Source organism: Anabas testudineus, chromosome 24, assembly GCF_900324465.2.
Source record: "Anabas testudineus chromosome 24, fAnaTes1.2, whole genome shotgun sequence".
Classification (NCBI taxonomy): Eukaryota; Metazoa; Chordata; class Actinopteri; order Anabantiformes; family Anabantidae; genus Anabas; species Anabas testudineus.
Window position 1 is genome coordinate 2,673,112 of NC_046632.1, and position 14,532 is coordinate 2,687,643.

The 14,532-nt window shown below is 39.3% G+C and overlaps 1 protein-coding gene across 7 annotated transcripts in view; it reads left to right on the plus strand.

The window, feature by feature from the left end:
- The window catches only part of enah (ENAH actin regulator), a 101,475-nt gene that overhangs the window by 45,498 nt on the left and 41,445 nt on the right, over window positions 1-14,532 (plus strand). For all 7 annotated transcript variants that reach the window (XM_026341262.1, XM_026341263.1, XM_026341261.1 and 4 more), the window contains 2 exons: window positions 1,910-2,075; window positions 4,307-4,484. In XM_026341262.1, the coding sequence (XP_026197047.1) occupies window positions 1,910-2,075; window positions 4,307-4,484 (344 nt within the window). The remainder of the gene's footprint in view (window positions 1-1,909; window positions 2,076-4,306; window positions 4,485-14,532) is intronic.

Below are 14,532 nucleotides of genomic sequence, written 5' to 3' on the forward strand. Positions count from 1 at the left end.
TTACCAATAATAATAAATACAGCCTTACAAAGTAACAAAATGTAATGGAAAAATAATAACAGACAAGTTGTGAAGTAAATGAATGGTCAGACTAAAGGTTGAGAAGTGCAGCTAGACCGTAGATCACCCTGAATATCGAGCTACGGTATTTCAGGCTGCATTGCAAACCTATAAAGTTGAGGCAACAGATCTTCAGGTTAAAGAAATCAAAACCAGAATTATTGTCTTTGCTGATTTACTAATTAACTGTGGCTTGATTATAACATAAGACATATTGTAGTAATAAATAACATCAATTTAGTTCAAACCAGATTCAGATAAGCACATTTGAAAGAAGGTGGATGATGAATATGGCAGTAGTTAGCTTAGTTGGTAGAGCAGTCGTCTATAAACCCCAGGGTTACTGGTTTGACCAAACAACAATTCCGATTTCATCTGATTAGGCTGTGATCACTCAAATTGTTTTAAGTGAAGAAAAGCTACTCTGTGTAAACATCCTGAGGAAGATATTGGCAGATACTACCATTGGCTCAGTTGAGAGAAAAGGCAGAGAAAAGTAACTGACACGCTCAGTGTAAGGGTTAATAAGGAGATAAGGAGGGTCTACAAAAGTGGATTACACCACTAAATAACAGGGAGATTTCCACATTTCACTGTGATTGTCTGATACCACAATGAATGTTAATGTAAGTGATCTGTACACCTTCTTTCCCCAGTAGTGCCATTATTCTGTGGCCAAAAGAAAATATGCTAAAGTAATTTTCCAACAATGATTGGACCAGTAAGGAGAAAGCAGCGATGTCATGCCTGCTTCCCTTTTTGCTGCACAGATGTGTATGAATAGAATTTCTCTCTGTCTCATACTGCTTTTTGTTTTTATTGTAGTTGCCACATTTTCAGCCTCTCACTAGTGGAGCATTGGGATACGTCTGCTGAATCATGCACACCTGTATTAACCCTCCACATGCGTGCAAACTGCACATAAATGTACAGTGTGGAAATGTGCAGATCTCTTAAACCTTTTCATGTGCAATAAGAAAATATGAATCATATGACCAAGCCAAGTCACCACATTCAACAAAACATGCAGTGATGGAATCCTTGTTTTTCACCACTCAGTTGTGATGGTTAAGGGTGCCCACTTATAGAATACTATTTCACAGTTCACATGAAAAACCCTATTAAATCTGCTGCTTAAAGTGACGTGTGAAAGTCAGATTTGACATAATATCCAGAATTTCCACTTCAAATACTCAATTTTCTCAGATTTTTTAATTTAAACTGACTTTATTGAAAGCCAAAAATTTGAGGGAAAAGTTAAAATTCTGGGCTGACGTGTTCTTAACTCTTTATTTAGCTTTCTTGGAGGTTTGTGATACAAAAGTCTTTTTCAAACACTCCTTCATTAGTGTGTACTGTTTTAAGAGTGTTAGAAACTGGAATATAATGTAGTAAAATGTCAACTGCTATTGACTTGCAGAGAAAATAACTCAATGGTATTTCATTACAAAACATAATGATTGGCAAAAACCTGCTAGGAGTTGTTTGGGAACACTATATTTTGTAGTGCTTAATACATATTTGTTTTCTTGGTTAAACCAGAAGAAAAGGATACGACGCACTCTGCCAGATACAGATCTGGCAGAGTGCGTTGTACCCTCATTGTCATATCATTTTAACATATTGCCCACCTATAATCATAGTTCAGAACATCCTTCAGGCTATAATTGATTTTATATTATTTGATGTTGTAAGATGTATTCAGTCAAAAATAATGAAATGCATGAGAAGTCTAAGATTGGTAATAAGCTCCCTGGAGCCATATGAGTAAGCATCAGGAAATCATAGTACACTGTGTAGGTAAATGCTGTATAATGGTTTCCTGTCTTTGTGTCTTATGTCCATGCAGTGAACAGAGTATCTGCCAGGCGCGAGCCGCTGTCATGGTGTATGACGATGCCAATAAGAAGTGGGTTCCAGCCGGTGGTTCCACCGGCTTCAGCAGAGTCCACATCTACCACCATACGGGCAACAACGCCTTCCGCGTAGTGGGACGCAAGATCCAAGATCATCAGGTGAGTGGAGAGATGGTTTTGCTTCAGTGGTGGACAGGGATTAGCGTGGGAAAATGCTGGCTTTGATCAGCAGGTGTTGAAACACACAGTGCATCACAGCTTGCTGTGTAGCCGCAGACCTGTCAGAGAGCACATGTTGATACCTTCCCACCTGATCATTAAAAACCACCAGGTGCATTTGACATGGCTGATGACCAGCTGATTCTTAAAACTGTCATCAGTGAAATTTTATTGATGTTTTACATAAGTTTAAAATGTGTACAGGTTGAATTGCATTCATAGTAGCCACAACACTTCCTCAAAAAAGAGCTAAGTGGAACTGACAACTATTAGTGGGAGAAACCAGTATTTTCCCTTTTATATGGCAAGAGAGGTACGGAAAGAACATCAGGGACAGGCAGTTTGGATATGTCATCCAACAAAGGTCCCTGACTGGAACTGAACTGCAGATGCAGTTGCAGGGTAAGTGGCTGGGCCACTGGAAGCCGAAGCATGTTATATAGTTCACATATTCACACTTTCTACTGAGTGATTACGACCCGGCTACAGATTATTGCAGGGTAGGAGAAAAAGTTTGTAACAAAAGCACCATCAGTAAATTGAAAAGGAAACATGTTTCAAGAATATGGAAAAATATACTCAGAAACAGGAAAAATATGAATGAAGCCCTGTCGTCATTTGCTTTAATAACTTTGATTATTCTATTTCATCACATTTATATGCGTGCATGCCAAGCCAAATGCTGGAAACTGTCACATGTCTCAAACACTGGAATTCTTCTTGTATCCTGGTGCTTTTGATCATGAATTCATGAGACAGGACTAAGAAAAATGATAAACACTGGTTGAAGTGCCATGTTATTCACTAATAGACACAGAGAATAGGAAGGGGAAGTGACTGGCTCGACCGGCTGTGTTTGTGTTAGTGGTTCACACACACAAGCAGCTCCAGGCTGGTTGTCAGTTTGTGTGACACAGAGACTCATAAGATCCACATTTGCTCTGTGTTTTATTTGCTGCCATCTACAATAAGCATCTAGTGTTACCCTGGCTCAATCCCTTCTCACGTTTACTGGCAGCTTGTTTTATTACTTAGTCCATCAACAGTCTGCCAGAGCCTCATTATAATAAGCACAGAAATGGATACTAGATTATTTCCAGCTTGGTTAAAATATTTTTACAATACTTGACCTTGTTTTCAATAAATTAGCAGATTGATTACTGGTTTTAGCGCTTTTAGAGCTGTTTAGTGGCCAAATAAATATTCTGCCTCCTGGAGGAAATATTAGCTTGTTTCAGAACACGTTAATCCCTCACTTTCACCATTTGGTTTTTCAAATCTCCACTAACCACAGGGCTCTGTAAGATAAGCTTTGGACCATGAAGTCCCTGTCTGGGAATGTTTTGGATTCATTCTCTGACTAGTTTGGGCGTGAAATGACACAGTGATTATGTGATTAGACTGCATTACACATGTTTTCAGGGTATTTCAGGCATATCAGTTGAACAGTAACAACATAATGCGTGTGCATTTTGTACACCGACCTATTTCACGGTGCCCGAAATGTGATGAGTTTGATACATATTAGGATCCTTCAGTTAAAAATGTTCACATTCTGTGAAAGGATGATGTCAAGTGTAGCGAGGAGAATCTGTTGTCACTATTTATGCTGTGGAGGAAGAAAGCAAGCGAGACCAAACAACATTAAAACTCTACTACTACTTATTTTTATGTTTGTTTGGTCTTTCTAAATGCTTTTGTTACCTTGCATTTTGAAACAAAGAAAGGAAGTGGTTGACCTGGGGCTCCCTCCGACCAGTGAGCCAATCCCCAACAAACAGCTGCATGCTAGTGCAAACACACTGCAACACTGCATACGGCTTTATACTAATTTATGCAAGGAGCGTGAAGCAGGCCTTAGATGTGCTTGACAGACAGAAAGTGATTGAACGGCTGAGACCAGAATACTTTTACTCCTTGTTTCAATGTCTGTATTTGTGTTATTAAGCCACAAATATCAACCTACTGTGGAAAACCAAAGAGGTCGTAATTTGTCTTCTTTTTGGCTTGTGGAGTGTTCACAAATGCAGAGTGGTGTTTACAACGGAAACAACAGCAGGGAAAAGAACACAAATTATGACCTCTTTCTACAGATTGGCCTTGTAGCATGTTACATTAATGAGCATATCTTTTATTTCTCGATGTTTTCTCCCTGTCACTGGTGTCACTAGGTGGTGATAAATTGTGCCATTCCCAAGGGTCTGAAATACAACCAGGCGACGCAGACTTTCCACCAGTGGCGTGACGCCAGACAAGTCTACGGCCTTAACTTTGGCAGCAAAGAGGATGCCAATGTATTTGCCAGTGCCATGATGCACGCGCTGGAGGTGCTCAACTCCCAAGACACAGGTAAGACTGCACTATACGATCTTCAACAGCAGTGTGTACCTTAGTATTGTGTGTCTTCTCCTACACATCACACAGAAGCAGAGGCTACAGTATTTTACTTTTAAGGTAAAACCAGTGCATATAGAGCATCTGTCACACACCTGTCACACAAACCATGTTGCCATGTTTAGTGTGTGTGTGTGTGTGTGTGTGTGTGTTTGTGTGTGTATGTCAAACATAACACATTAACATCTACTGCAAATAAAACTCACTCACACTAGGAGCAGTTTTTGACTATCTGAATAACTACCAATTAATTTCCATCATTTTATATAATGGATAGAGCCTGTTTTTATTATCTGATTGGCTAAATATGTGGAATAACCATCCACCCTAACTTACTAGACTTCCAAAATAGGACATGTTCATTTTTTAATTACTTTACTTAATGTAAATCACCAGAGATCATAACCAAGAAATAAACAAACACAAGGTCATTGCGTTTGCACCAATGGTCTCAGGGATTTACATGTATTTAATGATTGCCTATTAAATGAAACAGTAGTTTGGAAATGTAATGCAGCTGGCTTCATGGCTACTCTGCGTGCAGGAGGAGCAGTGTAGCTGGTGGGTATGAAACATTTGGTGGCAGGAAGCTCGTACCACAGGGGATGGAAGCATTATTTGAAAAAATGCACGATAACTGAAGACATCTGTCAACAATATAAATGTTTTAAGTGAACAAGAGCTACTAATGGGTTTACCAGAAACAATGATTAGAGTGAAATGTTCTAATTCATCTCAGGAAGCTTACCACAAAGAGAGAAAGCTGTGGTTTGTACATCCAATTCAACAGAGCTGACAGTCTGAAAGTATTCATCTCACACACAAACACGAACTAATTCTGCCGCAAATATTTGTAGGCTGCAACGTCAGTGGTACACGATGACCTTGGTTCTCCAAAATATGCACTTATTACGTAGTTCTGCCCTTTGGCTGTGTATCTACATTTGCCTGCCTGCCCAAAGGCATGAGAGGGCGGAGGGAGAGAAGAGACGGAGTATGTGTGTGTGTGTGTGTGTGTTCATGTTTTATATTTTACTTTTCCAAAATGAACACATCTTCAGCTACCACATTTGATTCTGCACATCTTTTACTTTCCTACTTTTAATCCAACAAAGATGCAGCACATGTTTCAATTGTAGCCTCTTTTTCTGTGTTTGATCCCGGATGAGACTCCACATGACCCACCATTGCCCCATCACATCTTCTCTTCTTCTCTCTATTCTGCCATCTCCTCCTCTCTCCCTAAGCCATGCCTCTCATCAAACACTAATCACATCCACTAATTAACATGACAATGATGCAATCTATTATGCTAATGGTGATGAGAGATGTGTGTGTGTCATGCTTGTGTGCGTGATCATAAAAGAGAAGACTTTCAGAGATTGTGAGAACTGAGAACATTTCAAATGTGACACTATGAACAACAGTGTAACTTGGTGAATGGTATTTCTAAAAGGGCACAGTAACAGGTGATCCTCTTTTACCTATACTTGACTAACTTTAACATTTCTCAAAAAGTCTAATATGGGTAATTTAATACTAATACTCCATCATGTGGCAGAATTTCAACATCCACTGAATGTGTTATAGACTCTGAACTCTTGTGTGTGGAAGTCCACACATGGCTACAACTCAAATAGGCGCCACCAAGACCAGCTGTCAGGACAGAAATACATTAGCAAAACAGTGGGGTGAAATAGGAGAGATGAAGCAAGGTTAAAAAAAAGGTTTGAGAAGAGAGAAGGAGTAGAGAAATGAGGAAAGGAGGAGGGCAAAATTGTGGTAATTGTGGAAAAAACACAAAAAAGTGCCAACATTTACAATACTTCAAATCAGCAAATCACTGAGGATGAGGGCATTTTCACAGAAGTGACACGTGTTTGCTGTTAGAGGGAGTGGAAGACATTGGAACAGTGGAAAGCAGAGCTTTGTCTGGAGTCTTTACGTTTGTTGTATGAATAGTGTTTCAGTAACTATTGTCTTTTCAAGTTGTTTTATTTTACTTCAGTAATCTCTTTCCATTTCTGCCTTTCTGTTCCTTCCTGTTTCTTTTGCTTATACTGTAAAGACACAAAAGAATTGCCACAACAAAAATATGTTTATATTGTACTCAGAAGAATATGTAGTTAAAGTAAATTGGAATGGGTTGAACCAAGAGCACCAGTCTCTCCAAAAACTGGTTTCTGTACCCAGTCAAAGGTTGTTTGTGAAGGATGATACTCCACTCTGTACCGTAATTCTAGGATCTGGTACATCTTCACTCTAGTAGATCAAAATTCAGTTGTAGAAGCCACATTTCATTCATCTCTTATTGAACCAGGACCTGTGATATTTGTCTAGTAGCTCCTGTAAAATAGGTTGTGAGATGAAGTATAAACTGGTTTTGTTGTAAGAATCACAGTGAACACTGTCTATGGTAATATTAAAGGATTTTAAAGAACTCTGAACTCTGATTGAGGCCAAAAAACGTGAATCCAGACATCCCTAATCAGGGGTACTCGCCATAACACAAAGTATGTATCCTTGAGGTGGTTTTCTGTGGCAGAGTGGATACTTACATAATCATAACATGGTTTCTTCTAGTGGTCGACCAGTATGGGTTTTCTGAATGAACAGTGATGGCACAGAGGAGGAAGGCCAATTACCTATTTTTTAATATGAAATCTGAGAATTTACTTTACAGTCCTCTTTTGCCACTTCGGTCAGCCAAATAACCCTCATACTTAAAAAATAAAAACATTGTTGACTGTTTGAGACAGGAATTGAACAGCTGTCTCTTAGATTCCATCCACTGCTGTCTTCTACTAATAATAGTAACTTTACCTGACTTTCTCCTTGGTCTTTTTTTTGTTACTACAGGTGGTAGAATGCTTTGTTATTGAAATGTAAGTGTATGTTGTTATGTCAGACAAACTAATGACAGAAAAAAAATAACCTGCTGTTGCCTAGAGTTAATTCTACCCCCAAATGGCAGGTTAAAGCTTTTGGCGTGTGTGCACCTCCTTTCACATGTGCTGTCAGCAGGCTATTCAACAAAGCGCAGAATAGTTTCCATGTTAGAGAAGCAAGTAGATGAGGGAACTGCTGACAGTGTGTGTGCGTGCGTGTGTGCATCTATTCTAACTTAAATCATGGACAATCACAGTCGTGGCTTTGATATGTTTTGTGAGTTTTTGCACATGAATCAAACCAATTTTAACACCTGGCCTTACATCACTGAAGCAGTCCGCATCTCGTCAGCCTCGTCCTCTGACTCAGTGTAAAGTGACGACATTTCCAAAGTGTGAGTTCACACACAGGCGAGTGGAGATCCAGTCACGCACACTTTGCTTATCTATGTTTTTCTTTTCTCCTAAAAAGGCTAAAGTAATGTGGGATGGGAGGTTTGGGATCAGGAGAGGGAGGGATGGGTCACAAGCCACCGGGCGTCTGTCTGTGTTGTGGTCTGGTCAGTAACCGCTCCTGTCAGGTCACTACAGGGAGGGGGTAGAGAGCAAGGAAGAAATTAGGTGAAAAAGAAGTTCACAGATATAAAGATATAAAGATTAAATAAACTGTAGAAGCGAGTTGATAGATATAGATGTTCAAGTCTAAATGTGATTCCTGATGAACATTTCATGATACAGGATGATAACACTGACACCTTTACCCTGATAGCACACCCCCCATTAAAGGTTTAGAAAAACAGTGCTGTCCTGGCTTAACCTGTGATGTTAGCCAGGACAGCACTGTGCCAATAGCTTGCTGCTTGTAAAAGTACTTTGTGTTTGATTTCACACGTATTGTTGGGAATGGATGAAGTGAATCTAAATACTTCTATCAGTTTTTTTCTGTGTTTGTGATCTATAGCTGTGTGGAAACTCATGAATACATTTGAATATTAATATTGAATTCTCTAGTCTATTGACACAAATAAAGCTGCTGTTAACTACGCAGTTTGTTATGCGACATGGTGCCCTAGTGTAGCCTGTGTAAATAAGGAGCATCAGTTGTGCAAGTCCTCACAAGTTATGTATAAACCAATGGAACAGTAAACAACCGCTTTGAATCACAATAATAGTTCAAAATGATGCAGGTAGGTTTTAAAAATAACATAAAGAACTTTTCCTCAACTACTCTGATCAGCATACCTGCTATTTATGTCGTGGTTGCCATTTTCTCTGCAGTTAGGGGTTATAATGGCCTCTATTTATATTGTGCGAAGGCGGAAGTTCAGGAGGAAGATATTGTGCCATTGGTCAGGGACTATTAGACACTTGTCTGCCCATTTGTCACTAACCTTTTAAATCCTCTAAACAGCACCAAATTACGTAAGGAACAATGATGCCGGCAATGGACCATTACTTCTGTAACCTATGCCATTATTTACAAAACCTATGTTTTTAGTTATTTCAGAAGTACATTACCCCATATAAGATGATGTAAAATAGAAATAGGAATACTCAATTATAATACCAGTACTTAAGCATTGTATTGCAGTGTAGTACATGAGCAAATATATGGGCTACCTTTGCACCAAATAGGTTAATAGAGCTAAAGATTAAACATTGAGTTCTTCAAGCACTTTTGCCAAACAAGCAGAAGCTTATTCTGTGGTCTGTTTGTCTGGACAGCCAGACTCAGACGTGGCAACAGTTTGTCTCTACAGAGATATGTGAAAAGTTGCTAACTAGGGATCATCATTTATTTTCAGTCTGCATCATCCCTGCCAACAGCGCACCATGTGGCTATTGGTCTTGTGAAACCTTAATAGGGAGGAGGGGTTTGAAACCTGAGAGAGGTGGAGGTGCAGAGTGGTAGAGGGACACTCAGAAGGAATTCTTCATCCCCGCCCCATAGAAACAGTCGACGTTCCCCAACCAGAATGAGTTAGTTTTTGCAGATCACGAGGGTGAAGAGATGATGCAAAACATTTCGGGGTACAACACCTCCTCCAACTATGCACCATATCAGTCTGGCATGTGTTTGTGTTTTCAAATTGTGCCCCCTCCGTGCCCCCCCCACACACACGCAAACACGCTCAGAAGCTACCCACCCTCCCACCCCCTTCCTTTCCTCTCATAACCCTCCATCTGTTTGCCTGCCCCACTTTTCTTTTTCTTGATGAGCTCATGGTCTGGGGCATCAGAATGTAGTTTGGCAAAGTGGCAGACTACAAACTGCAACACAGCTGGACAGAGGCAAAGAGTGACTTAGACACTGGAAGAGAAAGGTGCACTAGTTAGAGGAAAAATCTTAGAAATAAAACAGGCAAAGAGGAGAAACAGTTAAGAGAGAAGAGCAGCGTTGGTATAGTACGGCAGGACAGAGCAAGTGGGAAAAAAGTAAAAGGAGGGAAAATTGAGAGAGGTCAGAGGTCTTGCAACTTTCTTACTTCCTATTGTTGCTAGTGGTTTTAGGAAAGCAAGGACTCTCTAAGGTCCAACTACAGAGGTTTCCCCAGATATGCCTTCTGCAGCAAGATTTCACAGATTCTCCCAGGATCAACAGAAGATCAGTCGTGCTCAAATCATCCTCAGGAGTGAGTAGTCTACCTCCGGGACTTTTGGAGGGGCCAGTTGTGTGACTCTTGGGTTACAATGTGATTACATGTGCTAAATATCTGTTTTGCCTGTTTTGTCTTTGATTATAAATGACAAAGATGGAAGTACACAGGTATAACTTAGGTTTAGATTTGATTAGATAAAATGTAGTTCTGAAAGAGTAAGTTGAAAGCAAATTTAAGTTACTTTTTCAGCACTGACGCCAAGCATTCCCTGATTTTTCTACGTAAATATAAATAGCTGCTATTGCCCTCTTTCTCATTATTGTGTGTCAAATATGTTTGAATTTTGGACACATTTAGACAAAATAAGAAAATTTATTTAGACTTTTGTGACATTTTGTTAACTACACAGTTGAGCAACTTATTGATAATTAATGAAAAAGAATGCAGCCCGGTAGTATCAATAATGTATAAAGAGCAGGATAAGTGATGCGCCAGTCTGATTAAGAACAGAATTTTACTCACTTTTGGCACAACATCGTAAAATGCGATGTCCTAGACAGAATTAAAGTCACACAGTCTTTAGAAGAATATTGGTTCATGAACTTTCACCTACTTCATAAACTGAGATGGACAAATCAGAGCTTAACATATGGTATCCTATGCTATGGCATGCCATGCAGCTAAAGTGAACATGAAATTTTAAGTCAAATTAAAGTAATTATGTTAGTGAAAAATCCATGTTTGGCAGCGCGTATTTAAATGTTTAACCGTTATGTCCCACTAGCCTGAAACACATTTTAGCCGTAAGCGAGGCCTCTGTGTAGACTGCTCCTGATTGGCTAGAGAGGCATTCAGTCATTTCATTGGTTAAGCTGTGCTCTAGTTGTCATGTAGCAACAGTGTAGGAAGCCTGGAGGGAGGACTGACCACAGTTGCCATGGTCTCCTGATCTTTGAAAGAGAAGAACAAGTTTAATGTGATGTGATCTACAGCACAAACATCTCTTTGTGTTACTTAACTGTGTGTGTGTGTGTTGCAATCTATGATACATTTACAAAATTAGTGGAGCAACATAAAAGCTGGATTCCCTGTTGATTCCCTGTCCCCCAACCAACCAGAGCTTTGCAGACAGTATGGAAAATGGGGCCAGAAATGTTAATAAAAGAAGAATTCCCACAACAGCCTATATTTATTGATTATTAATTAATTAATAGTGTTATGTCATTGTCAAATGATGATAGATTGGCAATAGTAGTTTTCAAAAATAATAATCCCTCGAGAGTGCCCCTTTTCAGACATGTAGTCTTTTCCAAGATGTATGTGTTACTTTCAACACGGTTCAAATATAAATGGTATAAACAAGAAAGTGCACAGTTGGGCTGCTTAGTCTGTCTGTTTCCAACCATAGCCCTTTCAGGCCATGGTGCCTGTGACATAATAATAAAAGGGAAACCCCCAACAAATCTTAATGTTCATGTTTTACGTCACCGTCAGAGGGAACCCTTGTTGTTGATGGAAAAGGAGGCAGAGGGAAGAAGCACCGAAACAAGCGTCAGCATCTAGCACCAGCATGACCAGTTCCAGTCAAGACCAGTACAAAAAAATGGTACAATGCACTTATTAGTCTATTCTTTGAGGCTGGTATGTCAACTAAATTATATGACAGACTTTCAAAGAATTTAATCCTGCCCTTAGTATAAAAATTACCGGTCTATGCACATCGATTATTTTATTGTGCTCTGCTCTCTGGTGGACACAAATACTGTTATGTTTGAAATAAGCTAAAGTTGGCCACTAAGTCATACACAAAATTGCCTACCTTGTGTAGCAATGGAAATCTTGCCTTAATGCTGCTTTTTTCTTTGTTCAGAGCGAGGCACTAATTGTTGGCAAGATCATTGTCCTTGCTGAAACATTTACCTAAACCTCAAACCTCTGCAACATTTTCCAAAACTCAAGAAGAAGTAAACAAAACACTAAAAGCAAACAGCCCAGATCCAAGCCATAATTTTGGCCATCATTATATTTTGGTTGAGACAAATAAAACATCCACTGACACCACAAGACTTGAGTCATGCAAATGTGTTTCCATCCCTAGGCCTCTGACTAGTAATCCGTCACATATTCAAATTCTCCAACTTGTCATTGCCTTCTCACGAGTTGGTTGTCCTTTCATCTTTCAGTGGCTGAATGTACTGTTTTTTTTTGCTCTAAGCCAATTGATGTCATGTTAGTTACAATGAAACATGCTAAAATGTCAGCATTACAGGTTATGTGTGTATAACGTCTTAAAGTCATTTTTAAGCCAGTGCATTTCATGCCACTGACCACAGTTGCATATTTCTTGAATTCTATAAAAGCTGAGGCAGGCAGGCATCATTAATGTTCTGACAACTGAAACATCTCTGTAAAGTGTTGTAAGCTCCAATGATAAATTATCTACCAGTCTCACTTTCCTTGCTCGCTTGTAATTTAGCACTGCCAAAATGAGCCTTTTCACAATTTATTGAGTTGTGAATGATCACCGGAGAAGCTGATGAGGCAGATATGTGCACTGCTACCACTTCCTCTGCTCTTTGCCTCATTTTCCTCTCATTTTCGCTTTAGTTCACCATGTTCTTTGCTCTTTTTTCTTTACTTTTATAAGTTTTGTTAGTTTTTATTTTAAGTTTTACCATGAAGAATGTATGGGGGGTGGGGTGTGTATGTGTGGGGTGGGGGTGTTATTCCATGGAAAGCTGCATCTGTTTGCAGTGATGCTCCACTTTTGTTGCCGTCTGATTATGTAGCCCACAAACTCTAGTTTAAAGGACTTGGTCATTTTTTTTGTTGCCATTAGCCTTGTGGGCTGATGATGAGTCATGCAGAAATATATAATTCATAGCAGTATTGGTTTTGTGTGTCTAAAAGGTGCTTACAGAAAATCTGCAGGTAGCAGCTCTACAGGAATATCCCAGCAAGCCTTTTACAGCCTTTATCTCAAAATGTCAACTCTGATTCACTTATGAGAAGGATAAACATAATCTTATCTATCCAGACTGAACAGCAGTTACTTTTGTGTTTTTCAGACTCTATGAACAAAAAATGTCAGCATTATACTGTTGACAGAAGAAATATGCAATTGGAAGGTGATGAAATAATGGATATTATACTGAGGCTTCTGGTCCTGTTTTCAGCTTATTTGGGTTGGTTTATGAACTCCATACATCTAGTGCAGCTCAGTTGGCTGGGTAGTTATCCATTGACCCAGTTTCTGGTTCCTCCTGGCCATTTATTGGACTGTTATCTATGTGCAGCTGTGCAACAACAGTTTCCCCATGGTGATCAACAAAGTAATTGGTTGGGCTCATCTCAGTGTACATTGTTAGCCTCTTCAATATAGTTAGCCCTGGCAGTATCTTGACGGTGACTCTAAGTGAGTGAGTTTTTAAGATTTTTACCTTGAACCAAATCTATTGTGGAGGTGTATATAGATGTGATTGAAGTGTAGACTTTCAACTTTAAGAGGTTTCACAAAAATATGGCACTTACCATTTAGGAATTACAGCCATTTTGAGCAGAGTACCTCCATTTTCAGGGACTCAATAAGTCTATTTTAGAATCAGTTCTGGAATCACATTCTGTGAACTGATGAAGGAACATCTTATGATCCAAAGCTTATCACATAATGTGTCAAACATGGTGGAGTCATTGTTATGACATGGACATGTATGGCTGCCAGTGGAATGGCTTCATAGGCGTAGGGCTATACGTGCTGCTTACATTAGGCAAATGCTACAGAATGGTAGGATGTTGCTTCACAGTGCAGATCGATAATAAGTTTATGCCCTAGTGGCTCGCCATATGGCTCAGACTATATTTGTCTGTGAATATAATGCCTAATGGGAAGATGAATAAACAGGAGCATTCAGCCAAATACATAAAACTTAACTGTGCGACCTGTCATCATTCAGAAGGATGACAAATCTAAAAATAAATTCAAAGTTACTAAAGAACTCTATGCGGTGAAGAGGTAGAACAAAAAGCAAGTGGGAGCTCACAATAAACAGTAAGGTGGGAGGTGGCTAGGGAAGATTCAAAGCATCTGATGCCTGTGGTCATTCACAGTAACAGAATATTAGATACAATCAATTTGTTTTATACCTAATGTGTTTAAATCTACTCAAAAAAGTTCAGACATTGAACTAGTATCCCTTATAAGAAAAATGTACTTATGTTCTTAGTTGGAAGATATTCTACAACTAGGCCTCTAGGCAGTAATTTTTGCTGACTTTAATATTGTCCTTTGTGTTTACACGTATATTTATTACCATTAGAATGATGGCATTAACATTTTTGACCAGTTCTCTCGTCCATAGTGCCAGATGATATGTCCCTATCCCTGGCCACATGTCAAAGTGTCCCTGGGCAAATCACTGAACCTCAAATCCTTGGCGCCTCAAGAGGGTATCCACAAAGAATTTCCCCAAGGGGATTAATAAAGCATCAGTTATTGTTATTATCGGAGATCTAGTA